The sequence below is a fragment of the Microtus oregoni genome, unplaced genomic scaffold, assembly GCF_018167655.1.
Source record: "Microtus oregoni isolate MIOR12 unplaced genomic scaffold, Mior012 000010F_ref0000083, whole genome shotgun sequence".
In the NCBI taxonomy this organism is placed as follows: Eukaryota; Metazoa; Chordata; class Mammalia; order Rodentia; family Cricetidae; genus Microtus; species Microtus oregoni.
The window spans coordinates 18,651,874-18,679,001 of record NW_024543069.1 but is presented as its reverse complement, the minus strand read 5'-3'; the positions used below and the strand labels follow the sequence as shown (position 1 = coordinate 18,679,001).

General features: G+C 37.5%; 1 protein-coding gene across 1 annotated transcript; it reads left to right on the top strand.

Moving 5' to 3' along the window:
* Nucleotides 1-414: 414 nt before the first annotated feature.
* LOC121453011 (arylacetamide deacetylase-like 2) lies at nt 415-17,817 on the top strand. The gene is made up of 5 exons (XM_041659523.1): nt 415-552; nt 6,002-6,224; nt 7,420-7,489; nt 10,116-10,287; nt 17,215-17,817. The coding sequence occupies exons 1-5, from the start codon at nt 415-417 to the stop codon at nt 17,815-17,817; spliced, it is 1,206 nt and encodes a 401-aa protein (XP_041515457.1).
* The last annotated feature ends 9,311 nt before the right edge of the window (nt 17,818-27,128 follow it).

Here is a 27,128-nt window from a genome sequence, read left to right as displayed (position 1 = left end):
ATCTGTTCTATAGGCTTTAGCCTTTGCGTTGATTAAATGTTACTCATAAATTATTTTTAAATTCTTGTCACTACTTTTTTTAAAATGACTCCAGAAAGTGGATTTTAATCTTTCCTGTGCTGTGAGTCTCACTAAGATGTGTTTCACTGATGTGAAAGAAATTGATCTTCTCGTGATGGTTTTACTCTTGACCCAATTTTCAACAGATTATTTATGGTATCTTGTGTTACACAAAGAAGCACAGCTGCATTACCTGTTACAACAGTGGCCTGATCTTAGAACTGAATAGTAAATGAGTTGCTTTATTGCCGTGTTGTCTGGAAGACTTAGCCTGCTACCTTTGTCTTACTGTTTAGCGATTTATATATGAGGCAGCAATTTGACTATAAGCAGAGAGAGGTTTGGAGTTTTAGCATGGGGAATAAAATGCTGCTCTTTGGATTATCTTGCATCCTTCTTGCTTATTATACTTATATACCCATACCAGAAAACATTGAAGAACCCTGGAAAGTGAGACTCATAGATATTCTTACGAAAATAGCAACGCTTACGGTAATATATTTTTCCTGGGAAATTGGGAGGCCTTGTTACAAATATATAAAAATGAAGTGTCATTGAGTCAGTAGTTTGAAAGAGACTTTGCTTTTTTTAAAGATTTACCTACCAAATAATATTACAATTAAGATTTTAGTTAATTGCTAACATGATTTATTGTCTAATGAAGACACACAATGCTTGTAAATGTTACTTCTAAAGGTAAGTGTATACTGACAGCAAAAATAACCAATATTTCTAAAAGAATTTTTGAGTAATTGTTCAGATACTTGAATACAATTGATGCTTTTCAGAATGGCTCATACATTTTCTTAAACTCACATGTATAAATAATTCATATCATAAAGTTTTGAATTATTTTTAGCCTTCTATTGTTTTGGTATCTTTTTTTTTTGTTTTTAGGCAATTCTAAAAATTCCTGTACTCAAAATTGTATACTCTAGTGCCAAAAGAAGTTTATATTGGGCTTACATCATCAATTTTAAGTGTGCTAAAAATTAGCTAAATGGTGATGATGATTTCACTACAGGTTTATATAAGTGCTGTGTTAATATTAAAATAAAGTATTATCTACTCTGCTGGAGAAGAATGGCAATCTTTTTATGCTAGACAACTGTTCTGTTTTCATGCAAGTTTCTGTGATAACATACCCTGGTAAAAAGCCAGGTGAGAGTCCACAACAAAGAATAGGGGCCATTATTTCAGGACAATCGGGGTGCTATGGTATTGATGTGCCATTACTTTAACAATCAAGACAGGAGATAAATAAATGCATGCATGATTATATTTAGCTAGCAATCAGGTCCTACCTGGGAAACAGAGCCGCCTACCTTAAGGCTGTGTATTATCATATCAGTTTAATGTTATCAAGACATTTCCCCCATAAACATGCTTACCAGCTAACATGATCTAGAAAGTTCCTTGAGGAGACTCTCCTAAGATGATCTTGGTTATATGAAACTGACAGTCAAACTAATCATTACAATAACTGATGCATTTTCTTCCGAGTCCAAAGTTAGTTGAGTTATCCTGGTTTGGGCTTCTTAATGCCTCATGTTGTTGACTGACCAGTAGGTAAGTGAGGGTGGACAAGTGCCATTTTATAAACGGTTATGACATCATCCCTGACTAGTACATATATCACTGGTTAGTCCTGGAGTAGTACAACCATCACTAGTTCGTATATCACCAAAGCGACTCAATACTTATCATCTATCAATATAAATGTATTTTTAAAACAAAGAATTGTAAAAATTTGCCTTTGTGTCTTCAAATGTAACATAGAATTATGAAATATATAAATATAGTTGAAAAGGCTGAAAGATACACAGTAAAAGGAAGTCTAGACAGAAGAACATCTAAACATTTTTTTTTTCTTTTTTTTGTTTTTGTTTTTCGAGACAGGGTTTCTCTGTAGTTTTGGAGCCTGTCCTGGAACTAGCTCTGCAGACCAGGCTGGTCTAGAACTCTAAACATGTTTTTATGTGTTTAACAATGTTTAACAATGTGAGTAGACTTAAGAAAGAAAGAAAATGGGTCTGGACAGTTATAGAAAACATAATATATAAAAAAACAAAGTTTTAAATAGATATTAGAGTACTGTTAAAAAAGCCAGTCAAAAATAAAAAATACACAAGGAGTCAGGATCCTATATAGTATTGTGTTAATTTTGAATTTTTTTGGTTGCTCAAAAGCAAAGGACAGCGGCTGAGAGACATAAGATTGAAGGAGGTACTGACAAATTAAACCAACTGAAATATTTTTTAAAATGTCATAACTCTAAAACAAAAGTAAAAAATAAACATATTTGTAAAATGTAACTTAGAATATATGTTGCTTTGGAGGGAGAAGCAGTTCTGTTTTTGTTTCCATAGGAGATGAAAAGCTGTAGGTTCCTTCTAGGTTAATATGGTTTGGTTGAGCAAGACCTTATGAAAGGTATCCACTGGGGATGATGGCCCAGGTGATTCAACATCCACAACAGCTTCAAGGCTACTGGAAGAGATGGACCAACCACACAAAATACCCCAGTCAGGACTTTAATGTAATTCTGCATTATTTTTAGGATTCCCATAAGGTTACCAGTGCCCCCAATCAGTAGAATGTAACATAGAAAACTACACTCAAATTCCAAAACAGTGTTAATAAATGTTTGATTTCATTTAAAGAAGGTTGGTTATAAATGGTTAATGGCCATAGTTAATTTCTTTTCTTTTTTATTTTTTGGTTTTTTTCGAGACAGGGTTTCTCTGTGGCTTTGGAGCCTGTCCTGGAACTAGCTCTGTAGACCAGGCTGGTCTCGAACTCACAGAGATCTGCCTGCCTCTGCCTCCTGAGTGCTGGGATTAAAGGCGTGTGCCACCATCGCCCAGCTGCCATAGTTAATTTCTAAAGAAAAGAGGGGAATAGGATATAGAAATGAGGAAAAGAAAAGAACTTAGATTATTAAATCTACCTTAGTCCAAAAACAACTGTTAATATCAAAATACTTTATATTAGTATGGATTTTGGTCTATTGATACAAATTTGTATACTTTGTTATACTATTTCTATATTTCCACTTTTGTTTAAAGTACTGTGCTTATGCAACTTATTTAAAAGTGTGACATAGTTAAGAAATACAAATAAACAGTCATCTATAGTAGTCAAATTTATAGACATGTTAGGTTTTCCAGATAGGAGAAGTCACATTTCAGAAACATAGATAATCTTCGAACATTTCAGAGGGCTACAGAATGTGGCATTTAAAATGTTTTAAGAACTTAGAATTCTTTGGATGTGAGACATCTGCTCCTGGCAGCACCAATTACTTCAAGAGGATGATGGGCATTGAATAAACTCCTTGTAGAGTTTGCTTTTCGTGTGACAAAGCTAGCCATTTGAATAAGAAACTGCTCTTGCCTGGACTGTTTGACTGTATGCTGTATAAACCAAAAATGCAGGACCCACAGGAAAAAACTGATGAGCTTCACAAAAGAAGGAGGGACAATCCTTCAAGTTCCTACTTTATGAAAGAGTCTGTCAGAAATTCTGTAGGACACAGAAGAAAGTGACTGACAAATTTTACAAAAATAAGTGGAACAGTCCTTCAAATTTCCTACTTCACTGAGAAATTCACAAGACACTCTAGGCCTGTAGGCTGACTATGGATGCCCCAATGTTACAGAAGAACTTTGCGTAAATGTCCAGGTATCTTTGTAATTCTAGAATTTTGGAAGTTGCTCACAATGCATTTCCTGTTTACTCATTATATTTTAATTTTGAAATAGTCGAAGACAAAGAAGATGGGTTGGTGGGTAAAGCACTTGTTAGGTAAAGATGAGTTTGGAATTCTGGTACCCACATAAAAGTACATATAGTGGTGTCCACAGCTTCTATAGTGGCATGGGAAGAAGGGATATGAGAATCCCTGGAGGTTTATGGGTTATCTCAACTGGCATATGTAGTGCAAAGAACACCAAACCCTAACTCAAATAAGTTGAAAACTGAGATTCAACATCTGAATGTGTTCTATGGCTCCCATTGATATATATATATATATATATATATATGGTACACAGATGCCTGCACACACACACACACACACACACACACACACACACACACGCAGTTAAACTTTAAACACTGAAACTAAATTAATGAATAAAAATGAAAATAAAATATTGGGAATAGACATGCAAAGAAAGGAAGCATAAAAGGCTATTTTCAGTTAGTATTTTTAGGTAAAACTAAGCTAATAAGAACTTAACCCAATGAAAGAACAGTGGCAAAAATTTGTGGTATCAAATGAGATTATCTTAATTTCAAATTTTGTATGTTTTAGATTTATTTTAAATTCATAATGAGCTATTATTGTTTGACAATTCATAAATTTACATAATGAATTCAACTCTTTTTCTGAAACTGTTCTCAAAATTTCCTCTTTCTACTCTTATGTTTTCTTTATGAATTTCCACTAATTTAATTAGTGTCCTGCCTTAACATGGGGGCGCATTATGTACCAGAACAAGGCTAGCTAGCTACACCACTGAGGAAAATGGCATCTCCCCTCTCAGCAACCAATAAGTGTCAGTATTTCCTGAGTTTTGTGTGGGAACTTCTTTACAAGTCCCTTATCTATCATAAAATGTTGATTGGTCTAATATTTTTTTATTTTTATTTTTTATTTTCTTTCTCATTTACTCATTGCTAAATGGAAACTAATGTTCTTTTTTCTTTCTTTTTTTCCTTTTTGGTTTTTTTCGAGACAGGGTTTCTCTGTGGCTTTGGAGCCTATCCTGGAACTAGCTCTGTAGACCAGGCTGGTCTCGAACTCACAGAGATCCACCTGCCTCTGCCTCCCCAGTGCTGGGATTAAAGGCTAGCGCCACCATCGCCCAGCTGATTGGTTTAATATTATATATGTCTTATTACAGATGAATTTATTGAGATTTCTAGAGTAAAAATAAGAGTATATGCATCGGGACATGTAATAAGTCTGATTGTTTAGTCTAGATATACTTTCATGTTTTCCTAAAGTAAAGATGATAATCTTTTTTTCTTTCTTTTTTTTTTTTTTTTTTTTTTTTTTTTGGATTTTTCGATACAGGGTTTTTCCGTAGCTTTTTGGTCCCTGTCCTGGAACTAGCTCTTGTAGACCAGGCTGGCCTCAAACACACAGAGATCCACCTGCCTCTGCCTCCCGAGTGCTGGGATTAAAGGCGTACGCCACCATTGCCCAGCCTAAAGATGATAATCTTTACATATTTAGTGCAAATATTTTCTCATTTTCTTTTCCTTTGTGCTTGACTAATATTTTATTGTTTTGAAAATATAAATAAAATACATATTTACTGATATCTATCTATAATCTCTCATCTCTATATTTATATCGATATTTTGATCATATTCATTCTACAACATCTCCCAGACCTTTCATATTGCATATCCCTCACAACATCATGTCCTTTTTAAAAAATATTTTTTATAACTCACTGCATCCAGTTAGTGCTGCTTATGGTCATAGAGCCATGTGCTGGATGCAGTGCCACTTTCCATATCCCTGAAGGTACCTGATCCTTTCATCCCCAGTAGACATTAACTGTCAGTAGCTCTTGAGCTGGGGTTGCAGCTTCTTGTGTTACAAGGCCCCAATAAATGCTTACATATTATTTGATTTGGTCATTGCACATCTCGTACAGATAACCGGAGCATCTATGAGGTGATAAGTGCAAGTGCCTTGTCGTGTTTGGAAGACATTGTATTTCAGCCATCTTTCCCTTCTGTGTTTCCATACCTTTCTTCTCCATCTTCTGAGGTGTGCATTTCTCCTTTGGTGAAGGAAGTGCTATACACACTATGGCATAATAATGCCATACTTACTCTTTTTCCCATTGCATCTTTATGTGAATTTAGTGTTGCTAAAATAAAAAAAAATAATGCATACATTTGGATGTTGTTTTGATAGGCCACATTATTTGAATATACGGGTCTTATGAATTTTGAAGATATTTTCTTCATAATAACGACAACTCAATATATAGGACCTATTTCAGATGAAAACCTTACAGTGATTGACACAGACTTCAGTAACATTCCTGTTCGTCTGTATTTGCCAAAAAGAAAGTCTGAAAGACAGAGACCAGCTGTCATTTACATCCATGGTGGTGCTTTTTCCACGGGAAGCTTCAGTAAGTGTATTTTGTAATGTGTGTTTTCATTTGATTGCAATTGCTATATGAAATGGAATTCTCTGCATCTCATGATCTTGTTACACCTTCTCCTGAAATGAGTTAATTTTTCCATTGAGCATTTGACAGTAGTCATTATGTTTGATATAATAATATCAATTTTTAAGTTAATTGGTTTTTGCTGAAAAATTTTGGAATTGTTTTCTGTTAAGATTTTAATCATAATAAATTTATTTTTTATGCCTCCTGATATAGCAACTAAATTCAATCCTTAGTTAATTTATGTGAAATCTTTGTAAACAAGAATATGCTGATTGATTTTAACTACAATTAAAATTTTCAGTTATTTTCAAAAAAAACAACTTAAGGTTTATTTTAAAGCCTATGCCTCTTATTATGGAAAAATAATTTTAAAAAATTATCCTGAGAAGTATATTAGGCTTTAGGTAAACTAAAGTCCCTTTATTAAAAGTCTGAGAACTCTAAAAGATCTTTAAAGATAGATGAATTAAGGTGACTATCTAAATTTATGAATATTATAATGATGATTAAAATATAATCTTCAACATACTTCTAGAGTTCTGATTTATAGCCAATTTTATGGTATGGACATGGTTACTTTGAGAGAGTCAAGTCATAAACGTTTTTCTCTCCTGTAAAGTAAAATATAAATTCTATGAAAGGATAGCTTGCTACTATTTAAGCTTTGGGACTGTGATCATCACCACTGCTCGTCAGTCACTGTCTGTGAGGCAATGCCTGGTGTAGTCCTTCAGTACTGCTCAGCCACAGCCTCCTCCAGATGTAACTGACCACAGAAATGAGAGGCAGGAAAGCAGTCACAGTGCACCAGGCTGTGAAACTGGAGTCAGGTGAAGCTGGCAACACAGGAAGACAGAGCAAGTTTTCTGAGAAACCCAAGCAGGTCATCAAGGCATAGCAAGCTTCTTTCGTTGTGACCTAGCAAGAGTCTTCTCTTCTGGCCTGGGTTAGGACAGATTTAGTGGGTAGGAGTTAAGGAAGGTTTTCTAATTCCAGTGGAGATTTTTTTTACATGTGGTGGCCAAAGTGTAGACTGCAAGATTTTCATTAAGTAATCACAAATCTGATTTCTCTTAGGATTCATAGATGTGTTTGGGTTTTCATTGCCTGGCATTTACACAGCTCTGTTCTGTATTTATGTCTGTCATTTCAGAGATGCGGCCCTATGATTTAGTGAACCGAATGACGGCCAGCAGACTTGATGCTGTTGTGGTGGCCCCAGAGTAAGAGACTGGCTATTTTTAGTATTGTGCCCTTGCCCTCCCACCTAAGCTAGTTTACAGTACAAGTTGCCAAATCCTCAGTGGTGGCTGGATTGCTGCTAGGAAATTTGGGTTCAACAATCTTTTCTTAACCTTATAATATCAAAATTTTCTCAACAAGGCTCCATTTTGCGTTCATCTCTGCCATGGTAGACTCTTATGAGAAGCAGAGATGTGAACATCTTTGCCAATAGAGCAGTGGCAGCTTTAAGAACATAAAGCCTACCCAGGTAATATGCCTATAGTGTATATTCATCATACCTAAGGGTGTAATAAAAAGGCCCCTTGGTAGTTCCTGGCCACTTAGCTCCGAAATAATCACACAGAAACTGTATTAATTACATCACTGCTTGTCCTATTAGTTCTAGCTTCTTATTGGCTAACTCTCACATATTAATTTAACCCATTTCTATTAATCTGTGTATTGCCATGTGGCTGTGGCTTACCAGCTAAAGTTCTGGCATCTGTCTCCAGTAGGGCTACACGACTTCTCTCTTACTCTGCCCTTCTTTCTCCCAGCATTCAGTTTAGTCTTCCATGCCTACCTAAGTTCTGCCCTGCTATAGGTCCAAAGCAGTTCTTTATTCATTAATGGTAATGACAGCATACAAAGGGAAATCCCACATCATGAGGGGTAGTAGCAATGTATGTTAGAGTTATTATTGGGCTAAGTAATAACAGTTAGAACCAATGTTGGGACCACTCAAACTACTCAAGAACCTTTCCAATGACAGCTCTTATTAATTCATGACTTTTGTTCGAATGTTCAACAATATAACAGAAAGTTGAATACATGCTTATTGCTTTATGACCTTTTGGGTGTATTCTATACTTCTTATGGCTCATCATGAGGTTGGAGAAAATTGGCTTTCACCTGCAAATTTTTTTCTTTTTTTTGTTTATTTTATTTTTTTTTGTTATTGCAAAAAAATTCCCATTTCCCATCCCCTCCTCGCACACATTGCCCCCTCCCCCACTCCCGTCCCCCTCTCCCCCCCAACTCCATTTCCCCCTCCCTCTCGAGAATGAAGAGCAGTCCATATTCCCTGCCTTGCGGGAAGTCCAAGGTCCTCCCACTTCTATCCAGGACCAGGAAGGTGAGCATCCAAACAGGCTAGGCTCCCACAAAGCCAGTTCATGTATTAGGATCGAAACCTCGTGCCATTGTCCTTGGCTTCTCATCAGCCTTCATTGTCCGCCACGTTCAGAAAGTCCGGTTTCATCCCATGCTTATTCAGTCCCAGTCCCGCGTGCCTTGGTGAGCTCGCAATAGATCAGTTCCACTGTCACAGTGGGTGGGTGCACCCCTCGTGGTCCTGACTTCCTTGCTCATGTTCTCCCTCCTTCTGCTCCTATTTGGATCTTAAGAGCTCAGTCCGGAGCTCCAATTTGGGTCTCTGTCTCTATCTTGATTCATTGCCAGATTAAGGTTCTAAAGTGATATGCAAGATATTAATCAGTATGGCTATAGGATAGGGTCATAGCATCGGAATGGATTTACAAAATTGGAGGTTTTTGCTGAATCATTATAAGGAATTTTTGCTGACAGTATAATAGAGTCAAGTAGCATAAACTAGTGGGTTCAGTACTGTCGGGCTCATAGTCACTGCTTTAAAGCAAGTGGAATCACTTATGTTTGAGAAATTTCTAATTTACAGTAGTAATGTCAGTTTGTCTTTATCATTATAATTTAACCAACTTTATCACGTTATAATTTACATAAGCTTTTAAGAGAATAAAGTTATATCTAGTTTAAGGATTCTAAAATTATTGCAGGCAACTTCTGTTCTTCATCTTGAAATAAAATTATACTTTGATGTTTCAAGGTTGATATTATGCTATTGTTAAACACTTAGACACACCTTAAAATTTAAAAATTCACAAGGACTATCTGAATAATATTGTTCATTATAGAACTATGAATAATTCAAGAATTCTAATCCTAATTGTAAGAGTTAAAAAAATGAGACTGTATAATTGAGACATGATTCTATAAAAGAATGCACAATGAGATGGGATTAAGGATGAGGGAGTAAAGATATTATATATTTTGTCTTAAGAATCACAGTATTTTAGTAATCCTTATTGATATAGCTTACATATCCATATATCAAACTGCTTATTTTAATTCAAATCCTCATGCTTAGGAAATGAATTCTACAATTCTGTGAAATTTTGGCCAAATAAGTTTCTAATTGAAGGCATCTACCAACACTTTGCTCTCAGATTTTCTGATTTAAATTTCTTGAATAATCTAATCCATGATCATGAATTGCTTTTGAGTCACCAACTCCATTCAAGGCCTGGTTCAGTTACAGACTTCTTGAGGATGAAAATATATGCTATCTTATTCTTCTTCTCACTGGACTAATACCAAAAACACTTTAAACTAGAACGTATGTCTTGTTTTAAAGTAGAAACCATTTATTAGTAAGTCTGGGTTAATTTGATGGGTTTAAAGATTCAAAATAGGGCCAAATTTTATTTATATATCTGCTACTAAAATTTAGAGATAATTAGATACTTGCGCCTAATTATCTGTATCTTAAGTTCTTTGTTTCTTTTTTTGTTTGATTTACCTCTAAAGCTACAGACTTGCTCCTCAGTATCTATTCCCAGCTGCCCTTGAAGATTGTATTGTTGCAGTCAAGTTCTTTCTCCAGGATAAAGTTCTTAAAAAATATGGAGTGGATCCTGCTCACATCTGTATTTCAGGAGACAGCTCTGGGGGTGGCCTGGCAGGATCAGTGACTCAGCTGGTATGTTATGTGTGTTATGTATGATTGGAACCAGCACAATTTAGTCCTAACTCAAAGGAAGAACTTTAGTTATTGTGTTTGAATGATGTTTTTACTGTAATCTATAAAATGGAACATAACCAAATCAGTTTATTCTTTTTGCATGATTTTAGATTTAGTTGTGGCATTAGTCAAGAAATTAGGTGATGTTGCATATGAATTTCATAATCCTACTCTGTCTCTGTCTCTGTCTCTGTCTCTCTGTCTCTCTCTCTCTCTGTGTGTGTGTGTGTGTGTGTGTGCACGTGTGCTTATTGGGCACTGAATCTAAGGCTATTTGCTCACTAGACAAATGATCTACCTTGGAAATATGGAACTACCTCATTTTAGGCTCTTCTTGAGTTGGTCTCTAGTTAAGCATCCCAGGCTGAATTTGAATCTGTACTGTAATATGCCTTAAGCTTGCAATCTCTCCCCATCAGCCCCCAGCTACTAGGAATATAGTCACACCATCGAGTCTACATTATCATACTAATTAATAAAAATATAGCAAAGACTATGAGTGATTATTTAGTATAACTTTTATTGCTAGTTTTTCAAAGATAAATTATAAAACTTCCGTGAATTTGATGTCACTGGACTTGATGCAAATTGATTAGTTTCTTATCTCTCTGACTAGAAGACCTAATAAGAAAAAGGTAAATGGAAAATGAGTTATTTCGGCTTATGGTTTGACATGGTATAGTACCTGAAGGCAGAAAATACATGGCAGTGGGAGGAGTTTATCTCTGTGGAGCAGACAAGTGAAGCTGTTTTAATACATTTTGTGAGGACATACAGCAAGAGTCATGAAGCAGAAGCAATGGAGGAATGGTGCTCAGTGACTTATTCCTGGTGGCTTATTCAGCCTGCTTGCTTCTATCATCGAGGATTACCTGTACAGGGGTAGAACCTCCTACAGTGGGCTGGGCACATCAATCACTTGTTTAGAAAATCTTCAGTCTCACCCACAGACCAATCTTACAACGTCATTTTCTTTCTTGTTCCCTCCTCTCAAATAAGTCTAGCCTGTCTCAAATTTACAAAACAAAATGAAAGACAAACCAGCCAGAGCTCCTGAACGCTTGTCAACTTGACACACAAACACATCATTACTTAACTGCAACCTTCCCTTTCTTGTTTATGCCCAACATCTCATATTAATATCATTATTAAATATTAAACACATTGCAACTTTGAAAGTCCCACAATCTTTACAAATTCAAAGATGTTGATGGTCAGTCACTCTAAAATACCCAGTTTCTCTAATATTTCAAAGTCTATTACTATGGGTTCCTATAAAATAATAAATTAATTAAATACTTTCATATTCAAAGAAGGAAGAATTAGAGCAATGTCTCAATCAGAACAAAGTAAAACAAAAGTCTAAAATAGGAAAACTTGGTATTATTAGACACTGCAGATTCACTCTATAGGCTCCAAAGGTCTTGCCCCAACACATGTAACATGTCTCATGGGCTCAGGCTGTCTTAATGCCATACTAGCTGCTGTTCTTTTTGGCAAGACTATGGTATTGACATCTCCAAAATGTGTGATCTCCCCTGCACCTGGCAAGAGCTGCTCATTTGCTCTCTTCAGCTGCTTTGTCCATGATACATGGTTCCAAAACTCAATCCTATCCCATCACACTGTCAATCCCAGGGCTGCTCCTTCAACTGAGGCTTCATAATCACCATTAGCCTCTCTAGGCCCTCATGGTGCCTGCCAAAGCTTGGTTGCTCACCATAACCCCTTCATTCCTTCAAAAATCGGTATCAAATGGGAAATTACATAACTCCAAGTTCAGATGCAGCAGAAGGTAGAAACTTAGCACCCTCTGGACTATAACTGCTATGTATTGATCGTGAGGAAACCCTTCCCTGACGATTTGGACATAGTGATATCAGTGAAATTTTCTGTCCCACCTCCCAGCTCCCAAATAACCACACTGAAATGCTAATCTAATTCATCTTAATCAATAAAACCCAGAGTCAGATATTGGGGTAAAAACCTGGAAGACCAAAGACCCAGGAGAAGCCACTAGTTATTTCCCACCTCTTTTGTTGCTCAGTCTGACAGGCAGAGATCCTGTCTCCTCCCCACCTTATCACTTTCTGTTTCCACCACCCAAGGACTCAGATTAAAGGTGTGAGCCACCACTGCCCAGCTTCTACGATTAAGTAGTGGCTGTCTCTGCCCTCTGATCTCCAGGCAAGCTTTATTTTTCAAAACACAAACAAAATATCACACAACACCACACCGAGACTTATGAATTATGAAAGCTTGACTGATAGCTTAGGCTTGTTCCTAACTAACTCTTACAACTTTAACCCATTTTTAACCAATCTACTTTTTGTCTCCTGGGTTTATTATCTCATCTCTCCTATCCTTTCCGACCAAGTAGCTTCCTCTGTGTCTTGCTGGCAACTCCACCTTTTTTTTTTTCTCAGCATTCTCTGTCTGGCTCTCCTGTCTAACCTCTTCCTGTTAGCTCTTTATTCCCCAATGAGGCAACATATCTTCACTGTATACAAAAATATTGTTCCACAATACAGTAGTAGTGCTAGTCTCTTCTGAATCACAGTTAACTCTTCATCACAATAAATCAGTATTGATTGTCCCAGGAAACCAAAAGATTTACTTAAGTGGTTCTTAATTCACAATATCACATGAATGTCCCTGATAGCATCTAAGAGGTTTTCAAATTTCTGGAGAAATGTTGCTCACTGTCTTGATCCTCATGGCTTGCTTAGACTGTTCTATTATATTTAAGACCCAAACCCCAGAAGCTTTGTCATTAACATGGGGTAGGCCCTCCCATAGCAATCAGTAGTTAAGAAAATGCACCACAGGTTTTCCACAGAACAATGTTATAGAGGCATAATCCAAATAGCTCTCTCTTCTCACAGAAGTTTAGCTTGTGCTGAGCTGACAAAAGCTAATCAGGATATCTGTCAAGTACAGTTTGTGCTGCCCATACATGCTTGATATTTGGCTTTATGCTAGAGTGTGGACAAGCCCTCAGAAGCCACATCCTTTAAAACAACCAACTCTTCCTTTCCCAGGAGAATCAACTGACAATAGGGTCTTAGAGAGCGGTGAGACGTTGTGAAATCAAAAAGTAGTGATGTTTAAAACATATTATTTGCTAAGTGAATTCAACAATATTCATTGACACTAGAAACCTAAGCATATCTGTAGTTCAATTCCTTTTACAGGAAAGTGGATAACCACATTTATAATGTTCTTAAATTTTTAAACCTATAAATGCGATATTGCTTTCTTTTTTATTTTTTCTTTTAATTTTTTTACTTAACTTTATCTCTTTTATGTCTATGTGTGTTTTTGACTGCATGTATGTCTATGCACCATGTGCATACAATGCCCATGAAGATAAGAAATTGCAGAAATTGGAGGTCCTGACTATTTTCAGCCACCATGTAGGTGTTTAGACTTAAACTTGGCTTCTCTCCAAAAGCATAAAGTACCCTTAACTACTCAGCCATCTCTCCAGCACTACAACATGTTTGTCATTAACAGCGAATTAAAATACTTTTTTACTGGGAAAAAAGATATAATTTTAGTTATTCTAAAAGCAATCTATTAATAGCATTTGTTAATTAATTTTCCATAGCAGGAAAAAGGCTGTGCCATTTTAAAATGCTGGCTTTCTGGACCACTCTCCCAGGACAAACTCTGACTCTTTCAGGCAGGAGGCCTGGCTAGAGAGCATTTTAATGCGGTTTTTGAGCAGACTGCTGCAGCTTGCTTGGTGGCAGGGACCTTGAAACACCATAGAGTTGTGGCAATAGAAAGCTAAGGAATGGGCTGGATCCAGCCGACAAAGGCTTGGCTTTAATGCTCTCCATATTGCTTAGAAAATTAAAGACTCACAAGGTGGAGAAAAAGAGAGATATACAGTAAAGAGAGATTCAAAGATGAAGAAAACCTCTAAATATTTACAGTGTGTTAAAAACGTATGCAGGCTTGGGAGAGAAAAGAAAAAGGGAAAAGACCTTAAAGGAGAGAGAGAGAGAGAGAGAGAGAGAGAGAGAGAGAGAGAGAGAGGAGAGAGAGAGAGTAGTTGGGTGTGGTGGCACACACCTTTAATTCCAACACTTGGAAGACCAGCAGGCCGACCTCTGTGAGTTCACAGTGTGGTGGCACTCCTTTAATCCCAACACTTAGGGAGGCAGAGGCTCATAGGTCTCTGTGAGTTCAAGGACACCCTGGTCTACAGAGGGAGTTCCAGGACAGCCAGATATACACAGAGAAACTCTGTCTCAAAAAGCCAACAATTAAAAATAAAAATAAAAACTAGAGGTTATAAACTAAAGCCTTGTAAAGATGAAAAATAAACAGAGAGTCTGGATACTGTATGTTATTATGTTCTCTTTGAATTGTTTGAATGCTGAGGAAGGAGCAACAGCAGCCAAAAGATATTTGTTTATAAATGCTGCTGTGAGATGTGAAAGGTTGGAAAAAGCAATGGTTTTGCTAAGATGTCTCCGATCTGGACCCCTTTGACCAAGGCAGAGCCCACGGGCTCTCTGGCTTCTCAATGTATGAAACATTTGTTGTTTCTCCACAGAGCTGATAAGACCAGGCAGTGAGACGTCTTCCACTACTCTTCTCTCGCTTAAGAAGGACCCTTAAGCCTGCTCACCAGAGCTTTTGGGGGATCTGGCAGGTGATATTCTGGGAGTGTTTTAGTACACTAGGAGCCACTATTTTGGGGTTTATAATAATAAAGAACAGTAGTTTTAGGAAGTAATTGGAGATAAGGACAAACATCCCCATATCTTTGCATTTGAAAAAGTAACTGTGTGGCTCAGATTAGTGTTAGAGATACCTCCAATTCCCCGACTCTTGTCTCTACCTTGGCTCTTTTCTATTTTCTAACCCATAAACACACTGGTATGTCTTTGTTTCTTTTGATTTAAAGTCTGTGGAGCTTGAAGTATTCCCGAGAAAGCCACTAGTCTCTCTTAATTTCTTAATTCAATTTAATTCATTTTTTCTTGCCTTTTTTTTTGTTTCTGTGTGGATCAATGTTCATGGGAGTATATGTGTGTCAGTTTGCCCTTGTGTGTACATATGTATGGTGAACATGTGGAAGTCAGCAGTTCCTGCTTTTACCTTCCATTTTTTTTCTTTCTTTCCAAAATAGAGTTTCACTGTATAACATTTTAAGGCAAACCATTTTGGCCTTGAAAATCATAATTTTTCATACAAGTACTTTCACTGTCCCTGGACCTTATCAGGATTATCTATCAGATTAAATGGCCAGTGAGGTCAGGAGATATGTCTTTCTTCACCCTAGCACTGGGGGCTAGGCTGACACTATGCCCAGGTCTCTTTTTGGGTTGCCGTCCATAGACTTGTTCTAGCAAAGATTTTACAAACTGAGCCATCTCCCAAGATTTCACTTAATTAATAAGTTTCTCCTATACCTTGATAAACCATGGAAAGTTTAAACTGCAGTATAATCTCCCTGCTTCAAGCACCAACCATGGGCGTTTACTCAATTGGGGACTATTCTAGTTTTTAAATGGAAGATCACGTGCAGGCATTAACTCAACTGGACACTATGGCTGTTTATATGCAGAAGAGTTATTTGGCTCAGTCTCAGTTTTACTGTTGTGTTCACTGCTACTCATTCTCTCATCTTTCTGAGACACTGCATTTTATTTGGAAAATTACCAGCCTAAAGCCACTGGGAAGGAGAGCCGGAAAACAACAACTTCTTCTTCTTCTTCTTCTTCTTCTTCTTCTTCTTCTTCTTCTTCTTCTTCTTCTTCTTCTTCTTCTCCTCCTCCTCCTCCTCCTCCTCCTCCTCCTCCTCTTCCTCCTTCTCCTTCTCTTTCTTCTTCTTCTTCTTGGCTTTTTGAAACAGATTGCTCTGTAGCTTTGGAACTTGTCCTGGAACTTGCTTGGTGTACCAGGTTAGCCTTGAACTCACAGAGATCCACCCACCTCTTCCTCCCAAGTGCTTGGGATAAAGGCGTGTGCTACCACCACCAGGCTAAGGACTTTGTACCTATGGTGTGCTGTTCATTTTGAAGTTGGTCAGATATTTTCCTTGCGATGTGCTGTTGAGATTTCAACTAGCCCTCTCATTTAATATAAATTCGCTTTCTGATGAGGGCATGACCTTGTACACAGCACATCCTGAACTTCCTGTGGAGGGATGCAGACACAGTTGGGAATGTGGCACTCTGCTATAGAAGCATACGTGCTGCAGGGACCCACTGCAAGGTCTCTCCTTCAGCTTGCTAACTAAGAAATGAAAGGAAAGTGTCTTATGACTGCAAACTCAGGGCTCTTCCTGTTTCCGATAGAGACAGATTACACATGAAATAGTCCATTACTTTCTTCTTCTCTTCTGACTTTTGAAAATTATTCTTTGTGTTTTCTGTCATATTATAACACTAGTAGCTAAAGGTAAGGCATATGATAGAATTGTTTGCAACATGTAACAACAAATGTTCATGCTCCATCTGAATGGGTTTTCAACATGTTGTTTTACTATATTCATTGTTTTTGCGATTGTAGATTCCTGTATGTCAACACAAGCAAGCTGGGCATGATGACACATGCCTAGGTTAAAACCACACGGGAGGCTAACACAGGAGGACAGTATGTGATAGATAGATAAAAACAACCTGTCACCAAAAACTAAAAGTATTTTAGAATATAGCCATTCTGCCATCTCTAGTAGGATTCTCCAGCTCAAGGTCTTGTTTGTCTGCTAAGTATGAAGAAGATGGAATGAGAGTCTCATTTTTGAAACCATGAGTAAATATTATGAGAGCAATACTCAGACACTATTTCAGTTTAATAAATTTATTTACCTCAGGACATTAAAGCTATTGACTCATTAACACTCACCATGTGTTTTTTTTACAGCTACAGGATGATCCAGAATACAGAAACAAAATTAAGGCACAAGCTATGATATACCCTGGACTACAGGCAGTTGATACCTGGATGCCATCTCATCGAGAGTATGAAAATGGTCCCTTTTTGTCAAGGAAGTTAGCAATTAAGTTGTCAATACTATATTTCACAGAAGAGAAAAAAGTACTAAATGCACTACTGAGAAATGAGCACATGCCTGAAGGATCGAGAGACTTGTTCAAGTTCGTGAACTGGAGTCACTTCCTTCCTGAGAAGTATAAGAAGAACCACGTTTATAGGGAGCCCGTTCTTGGGAAGCTGAATGCTTTCTTACAATTAGTTTCAGATAAAAGACTGTCACCTTTGTTAGTCAATGACTCCTGGCTACAGAGGATGCCGTTAACTTATGTCCTCACATGTGAACATGACATCCTAAGAGATGAAGGACTTATTTATGTCACCCGACTCAGAAATGCCAGAGTTCCAGTTACACATGAACACATAGAGGATACAATCCATGGAGCCATATCATTTGTCACAGCACCAATGTATTTACAGTCAGGTTTGAGAATAATAGATAAGTATGTAAGTTGGCTACAAGAAAATCTATAAATCAATCGTACATATAGCTAGGTAGTCAGTTAGCTAGGAATGCTACCTAAAGATTATAATTTAAAGTATTTTTAAATTGAAGAGTTGTTTAAACATGATTTGAACTTTGGATAAACCTAATTTTAAGTTAGAATAAATATGGTTTAGTATATTTGGGAAGTTACTTAATTTTGATAATTTACAATTCAGTAAAATGGAGATATTCATTCTGTTGCCATCTTTAACACCATGAGTAGAGATACTCTCTGAGAAATCAAACTGAATAGTTCAGTACTAAAATGTGAGTACTGTTATCTTCAAAAGGGCAGGAGATTCGAGGCTGTGACAAGAATGCGGTGATGAATGGGGAGGTAGAACATTGTAGTGGCATTTGTTTGCAGCAATCATTAAACTGTATTTCAGTCACAAGATTTAGTTGTGTGTTGTTCATACAAAAAAATCAATTTTGTCGTTGTGAATTAGATCAGTATTACATTCACTGTACATGAAGTCTATTTATTGCTTATTACTTACTAATATACTTTTCTGTATACTGGGCACCAAGGTTAACGTCTTCACCACAAATTGTCCCAAAGCTTAAATATTTGAACCTTATTTAAACTTAAGTAAGATCATGCCAGGTATGTGTAGCAGGCTTTCTTGGACTGCCAGCCCCCTAATCATAACATGGAGACTTATTATTATTCACGAATGTTTGGCCTTACCTTATCCTTCTCCCACTAGCTCTTATAACTTAGTTTAACCATTTTTCTTCATCTTCATTTGCCTTGAGACTATTAAATTTCCTAAATTCTGTAAGTCCTACTTTCTGCTTCCTCTCTGTCTGGCTGGCTGGTAGATCCCTGACTGGCTGGACTTGGGCATGTCCTTTTCTTTCTCCATCATTTTCTCTGGAGCCTAGATTCCTCCTGCTTATTCTGTCCCACCTACCCCTCTACTGCCTAGCTATTGACCATTCAGTGTTTTACTAGATCAATCAGGTGCCTTAGGCAGCCAAGGTAAAACCAATGCAACACTTCTTTCCATAGTTAAACAAATGCAGCATAAACAAATGTAACACACCTTCACATAGTTAAAGCAATATTCAACAACAGGAGTGAACCTCTTCATTGGCTATCTGATATCAAGTTGTCAGCACTAGAATCACATATGTGGAAGTAGCACTAAAAGAACTTAGCACATTTTCTTTATATATTTAACCGTTTGTGTGTGTGTGTGTGTGTGTGTGTGTGTGTGTGCGCGCGCAATTTGAGAGGGAATAGGGTACATATGGATTTCAGGGAGAAAATGGAAGCTGATGTTAGGCAATTGTAGTTTAATTTTTAAAAAGCTGAAACTTCATTCTCTTTTAGACAATGATTCCTAATCCAAGATGATACCTAGCCAACTCTTTATGGAGTCAGAATTATTCATAGTATTGTTTTCATATTTTGAAGTGCATCATTAGCCTACTGCATGCCTGACCTAGGAAGCCATCTGAGCTGATGATATGTAGGCCTACTCGCTTCTGTTATTATGGGACCTACACCTCTGCCAGTACCAACAAGAGCGTAACTAAAAGCATTTCCACTGGGAGGCGCTAAAATCATTGTCAAATTTTCTGTCTTGCTATTGCTGTTGTTTCCAAATGGTTTTCACCTGTTTTTCCCTTTTGCTTACAGCTGAGCAAATTGGAAAATTACTACTATCTGTGAATTCAGTTGATAAACAACCCTTATCCTCATTATTTTCATTAATTTTCTCTCACTGTAGTTTGACATTTTTGTCACCTTAATAGTGACCTGATCATTGGTCTCTCTGACCTTATCATATGTGATTATTCTTTGGCATTTGAACAGTAAATTGTTATAGGAAAACCAGGAAAGCTTAATTACTGTTCCTGTATTTTTAATTTTACTCATGATAACTGTGAATTTAAAACATCCACAGCAATCTTTTGTTCTTAAATGTATAAAACAAAGGGGTCACTAATCAAATAACTTTAAACCAGAACTGACAAAAGATTTTTTACATCATTTACTTTGGCAGACATGAAATAATTTTCAGATTTCTAGTTACATAGTAATTTTTGATAATCATATGGAAAAATTCTTTGTGGAGGAAGATTCTACCTTGAGATTTACAAATGACCATGGATAAAATAATAGCACAAATGTTATGAACAAGAGCAAGTCCTATGTAAGTGGCAAAGGATCGCAACACCATAGCCCTAGCTAAGACTCTATTGACAGAAGAATGCCACAAGGATGAACAGATTTTATTTACAGCGTGTGGTCCCTGGTAGCTTGACTATGTGTCAGTGGGTGGCTCCACACATGTAGGGTTTATGGGTTGCAAAAATTGGACCTAGTGAGTTGTTAAAAACAAAACAAAACAGAATACATAAAACTGGCTAAGAATTTGGTTGTGGATCTAAGAGCAATTAGAGGTGAAGTATGTGGGTTAGTGTGATCAAAATGGATCATGAGAGTCTCAAGAAATTAATAAAAGTATTTTATTTTCATAGGTTGGACCATTCTTGTACTTCTAGGATGAAGTCAACTTGATCATGGTGGATGATTTTTGTTATGTATTTTTGGATTTGGTTTGCCAGTATTTTATTTAGTATTTTTGCGTGTATGTTCATGAGTGAGATTGGTCTGTAATTCTCTTTCTTGTTTGAGTCTTTGTGTGTTTCATTATCAGGATAACTGTAACCTCATAATAAGACTTTGACAGTGTTCCTTCTATTGCTATTATGTGGGACAAGTGGAGGAGTATAGGTATTAGCTTTTCTTTGAAGTACTGGTAGAATTGTGGCCCTGGGCTTATTTTGATTGGGAAGCTTTTGGTGACTGCTTCTATTTCCTTGCAGGTTATTTAAATTGTTCACTTGCTCTTGATTTAATTTTGGTATATGGTGTCTATCCAGAAAACTATATGATCAAATCATTAGATGCTGAAAAAGCATTAAACAAAATCTAACACCCCTTCACATATAATATATATATAATCATGGATTAGTGCCTTGCTCAGTCATCATCAGAGAAGCTTCTGTCTGAAGCAGATGAGAAGAAATACTGAGACCCACATGCAGACAATAGACAGAGAATGAGCCCTAAATGTGATGTCTCCATCAAATCTATCCCCTCAGGGAGCAGAGAACCCTGCAGAAGATGAGGCAGAAAGTGTGTTTTGAGATGTATTATGGCTTTTGATTTTGGTTTTTTTTTATGGGATTGTTGAATGTGCTTCTTGTGCCTTTTCTTCAGATTTTCCCCTTCTTTTTGTTTGTTTTTCCTTATTTGGTTTCTTTGGTTTTCATTTTGTATTATTTATACTTTATTCTATTATTCTTTAGAAACATTTTGTTTTTATTCTATGATGAGTCATTAAGGATTGGATTCAGAGCGCATGAGAGATAGGGAGGAGAAACTGGGGGGAGTAGAGGGAGGAAAACCAGGATCAAAATATATTGTATAAAAGAATCTTTTTCCAACGAAAGAAAAGAAAACACTTCTTTTTCATTTCAACATCTTTATCCATGAAGGAAATTCAAAATAAAACTGCCCTGAGATTTCACCGTACCCAACTCATAATGGTTAAGATCAGAGAAACAAATACGTGGAAACAGAGAAAGGGGACCACTCACCGTTGGTACAGGTGAAGGTTGGCATAGCCACTAGGGCAATAAGTGTGGAGTTTCTGCACAAAGGTAGAAAGAATTTGCCATATGATCCAGTATACCACTCCTGAACATATTTCCATAGAACTCTACATTCTACTGCTATGTAACAAGACTCCTCCTAGGGACGCCTTACTGCTCACCTCAAACTAGGAGTTGACAACAGACCAACATATAGGTAGCATCAAAGTCCAGCTTGATGAACCTTGAGTCTGATTAGAGTTATTTATGGGAATATGCGAGAAGGCTTTTGAACAGGAGCAAAAATGACTGAAAGGCAGTTGCATCACCAAAGCCCACACTGTTGTGGTGACAGCTCACAAAAGCTAGGGGCTTGTAGCATACTTCACAGCTTGCAGGCAGTTCAACAGGCTGGACAGTGTTCCATCCATGTGACTCAGCCAATCTAAACATCTTTCAGGTACCCCTGCTGGTGTCTCCTTCTTCTAGGCAGCTGATATGTCTGATGCTTCCTTGCATCTTGCCTCATCTGAGAATCTTCTTTGCAGCTTGGCTTTTCTGGAAGTGAATCTCAGCCTGATAGCTTGTTTACATTTTGGAAAAGAGAGGCCTAAATAGTCTAGTCAGTTTCAGGGACATCCTGCGACTATTTTCAGTTGTTTAACTTCCTGTTTTAAGGGGCTTCCTTGTAGGATGAAGTATTCCATTCCCAGAAGACATGGATATACAATACCCTCCCAATAAATACTTACTTATCCATTTTCATTGCTGATTTATTCATAATAGGCAGGAAATGGAAATAGCCTAGACTTTGCATTAACTGATAAAATAACTAATGAATTTTGACACACGAACACAATGGAATATTAGTAGCAAAATATATGAAATACTTAAATGCACAACTAAATGGATGGATCTAGAAATAATGGTTCTGAGTGTGGTAACTCAGGCCCCAAAACACAGCTTTTACACATACCCTTTCATGTGTTCTTGTTAACTCTAAAAATTTATAAAAAATGTGTTTTAACTGGTGTACACATAGAAGTCAGAAACTAGTAAGGCCATGGGATGATTTCAAGAAAACAGATAGTATGAAAGATGAGAGGAGAATAATAGACCAGGAAGGATTTATGGGGTGAAGGATGGAAGAATATGATAAGGAGAGAGTATGAGGAGGGATACCAAGACAACCTTTTAAAAAGTCTTCTAGAAATTCACTATTTCAGATGCTTCCTAAAACATATGCATACATGAAATGAGTTTAAATGCAGTAGTTTAGGTCTCAGGAGAGCAATGTGTCTCCCAGATACCATTGTCTATTAAAGAAAGGGCTCAGAGCCAGGTCAGGGTGACCATTTTCCAATTTAGTGGTCAGTAAATCCTATAGTTCATCCCCAAATCTTGCAAGATATTGCCATTGCTCTTGGATATACTCCAGAACTTGAAGATAAGACCGTTGCTGAAGACATTTGAGTCACAGGACATGAAGAAATCAAGTTAATACTGATCTGTAAGCTCCAGCCATGCTGGCTAGATTTCCATAAATGCCACTAGGAAGAAGAGTAGCCATCAATCCTTTAAAAATGTGTGAGCCCTGTAATCTATTTAAAAAAAAAAAAGACAACCCTCTGATCTGGCAAGATATGCACCCTAGGACAATAGTGAACTGTTTGTTACATGGATAACCAACAACATTTCAATCCTGAAATTTCCAGCGTCTGTGGTCTCCACTCCAACTGAAGCTTCATTCTCACTGAAGGCCTGTCCTGGCCTCTGAAGGGAAGCTCTGAACCTGCCACACCATGCTGGGCCTCAGCAGCTCTCCACACCCCTCCTACATTCCAAAAGTACCACTTTTGCACCACAGGGTCTTTGATAGACCAGGCTGACCTTGAACTCACAAAGATCCACTTGCCTCTGCCTCCCGGGTGCTGGGATTAAGGCTTGTGCCACCTTATTAAGCACGGCTGCTTGCTTTCTACCCCAGACATCCAGCACCAATTATCCAGTAAAGGAAAGCTTTCACTTTGCTAGATTGCTAATCAAAATGTCACTAATTAACCCTGATATGCTATTTGTTTCGCACAGAAACTTTACAGGCTTCCTTCGTCTGCACCTCCATCGACACTCCTATCTCCCTAACTGTCATAACAAATGATTAATCTCTGCGCAATAAATGGTGTATTTTACCCCAAAGCTTCAAAATTTCCCACCTCAGTTCCCAAATAACACAGAAATATCCGACTCAGAGATTGAAATTTTTTGTTCTATTTTGCTTTCTGTTGCTCTGGAGAAAACAACAACAACAACAACAACAAATGTAGCAAAAGAACAAAAGAAATGTGTGTGTGTGTGTGTTTATTTAAATGCCCAAGCTATAGATATCTTTAAAGGAAGCCAAAGAAGAGCTCAAGACAGAAATTTGGAGAGACCATGGAGGAACACCTGCTCACTCACTTGCTTTCCACAGTTTGCTTATCTTGCTTTCTCATACAAACCAAGACAACCTGCCCAGGGATAGCAAGGCCCACAGTAGTCTGTCCCCGCTCCATCACTAATCAAGATGACATTTCATAGATAAGGCTACTGCTACTAGCCAATGTGATGGAGACATTTCCTCAATTCAGGTTTTATCTTCCCTTGTGACTATAGTTTGTGCCAAGTTGCTACAGACCAAATAGCACACTGGTATTGTCCTGAATACCAAAACCAGTTAAAGGTTCCATGAACAAAGAAAATGGCAAGCTAATATTCACAGTGAAATATTAACAAAATATTTGTAAACAAAATTCAAGAACACATCAATAAGTTCACTCACGACAAAGGGGCTCCTTTGCAGATGTGAGGCTGGGGTTCAATATATATATAAACCAGAAAATATTGTAAGTAACATAAGTGAATTCAAGAAAAGAAATTGTAGGATTGTCCCTGAGTAGGAAAAGCTTCTGACCAAACAACACTCTTCACAATAATATTATTCAAATGGGAAAGAACGTATCTAACATAGTAAAAGATGTATGCGCTAAAACTTCAGTCACCATCATTTGAGTAAAAGGTCAGGTGTGTGCAAATTCTCCATTTCATTTGGTACAGTGTTGAAATTCTTTCCGAGAGCAAAGAGACAAGATAAACAAATAAGAGTCAATGGCAAGGAGAAGTCAAGCTTTAGTCTCTGCAGGTGGTATGAGCAACTTATGCTCCATCGGAAGACACTAGACATGACAGGTACGTAGAAGAATGACAGGAGACAAAATTAAAATACAAGTAGACCCCCATCTATAAAAATGAAAACACCTTGAGAAGCAAATTGTGGAAATAATCTCGTCATTGATAGCTTGTGAAGTTACTACCTTGGAATTCATCTAGAAGCATAAATGAGAGATTTTACAATGAGAACGTTTAAACTTTAGAGAAAGAAATCGAGGGAGACATTAAAAACTGGAAAAAACATGGCTATGGATATCCATAATTAATATTAATAAAATGATTATTATACAAAACCCTAATATAGATTGAAAACAATCCAATAAAAATTCCAGTTTAAGTTCTCAATGAGGTAGAGAAAAACAATCTTAAATGACTTGGGATGCACAGAAGATCTTGTATAGCCAAAACAATCCTAGAGAAGAAAATACTGCTTGAGAAATCCCCACGCTAGATTTCTTATAGTACAGTCATGCAAATGAAATATTCTTGATACTGATTTAAAAACAGACACATGAATAAAATATTATAAGACCACAAGAATTAGTTCATGCCACTATATCCTCCTGATGTTAGACGAACATCCCAGAATCATACATTGGAGGAAAGACAACGAGAGAGGAGTGAGATCTGACTTTTTACCCCCCACCCCAGCACCCCATTTTCTTGGTATTGAAAGGAACTCTGCCCCCTGACAGCCTAGTGCCAGCTTCACTTTGTTTATCAATTGGGGGCAATGGAAACTGCAGGAAAATTCCTGGCAGTGATCAAAGATTTACACCAGCAGCTGGGATGCCCTCTTAACCTCTTTTGAAAACTCAGCTTCAGCCTAGACTGAAAATGCTCAAATTCCCAAGAACGTCACTCCAGTATTGCTAGTATCAATGGAAGCCAGGGACTGATGGGGAGTAAAAACCAGCTAGCAGAAGTGGGCTGCTAGGTTCAGATCTTTGGATGTTATATTGTAGTTTTCTATGGCTGTAGATCTATGGCTTCTTCTTGTCTAAGGACATTTCCTATTTCCCTTTCCTTTCCCTCCTCTCTCTTCTTCTTTGCCCAGACTCCTCTCACTCCTACTGCTCTTCCTCCCCACACCTCCCTCTGTCCCCCTCCCCCCACCTCCTTGCCTCATTTACATTTTTGGGAATGTTCTTGCCCCATAGTCACACTGCCCTGGGGCTTGCTGCCCAGATTGGTGGTGAACTCAAAATTCTTCCCTTGGACTCCCTGTTCTTGAGATTTCAGCTGCACCCACCTGCCTAACTTAACTTTGTTTTGTTTTGTTTCTTTCAGTTGTTTGATTGGGAACAGCTTTCTCTCTTTTAAAGGCTGTCATGTGACCTCTACTTCAAGGGGCAACTGAGAGCCTCTCACATGGCCTCCCTCTTTCCCCTCTCAGGGTTGTCTCACACGTCTAAGGGATCATGTGATTGGTTAACCTAACCTATCTAGTCACTTGGCTTAAAAACAAAACAAAACAAAAAACCCTTGTTTGAAAACTTCATTTCTCTGACAAATTTTTTTTCACTAAGCACTAAGATTATTGTTTGACTAGACTGTTTGAGTCTCCCAATGACTGGGATTCTTGAGCTGTTGATGTTGGATTTCCCTCTATATGCTATGAATATGTTTTATTGCCATTGGCTAATAAAGAAAGTGCTTTCATCCAATGACTTAACAGAATATCGCCAGGCTGGAAAAGATATATATAGAGAGAGCATAGGTGGAGTCAAAGAGACGCCATGTAGCCACCACAGGTGACAGACGCCAGACAGAACCGTATCTTAGGCCACAACCAAATAGAAATGGGTTAATTTAAAATGTAAGAGCTAGCTAGGAATATTCTAGTGTTGCAATTAATATAGTTTTAGTGTGATTATTTCGGGTCTGGGTGGCCGGTAATGAACAAGCAACCTCTGCCTACAAGCTATCTTGAAATTCTGCTTACTACAAGGGTTTGTCTTTGTTTTGTCAGCAATTGCAAGTCTGTTGTGGATTCTTCTGTGTTTATACTGCTTGCTGTTCACTGAGATGTGGAGTGTGGGTTTGTGTCGTTTGTGAATTCTGCCAGTTTGACTCTAAGCCACCCTCAATCTCTTCCAGTTCCCCCTTTACTTTTTCTCTCGTGCTTGTGAGAGACATAAATCATGAACCACGAACAATGGACAAAAGCATGTCTCATATGTCTTGTTACATTTACCTTAATTTTTTCTCTGATTCTCATGAAACAAGGTTTATTGGCATTCCCGTCATGCCTTCGTATTTGTTTTTACTAAAACCATTGAACAAATCTTTAATGTTATGGCTTCTTTATATTCTTTCCTATTAAGAGAAAATATGGGATTTCAGAAGCCCGACAGTTAAAAAGCTTTTTCTTTCTTTTTTATTGATTATAATTCTGTTTTTGAAAATTTGAGGGTAAATGGCGCTTACCTGACTGGATGGGAGGGAGGGTAAGGTTCGCTGAATTCCGTATGAGTTC

Coding starts and splice junctions, on each gene's coding strand:
- LOC121453011 (XM_041659523.1), top strand. CDS start 415: ATGGGGAATAAAATGCTGCTCTTTGGATTATCTTGCATCCTTCTTGCT. Junction 553..6,001: donor CGAAAATAGCAACGCTTACG/GTAATATATTTT, acceptor TTGTTTTGATAG/GCCACATTATTTGAATATAC. Junction 6,225..7,419: donor TTTTTCCACGGGAAGCTTCA/GTAAGTGTATTT, acceptor CTGTCATTTCAG/AGATGCGGCCCTATGATTTA.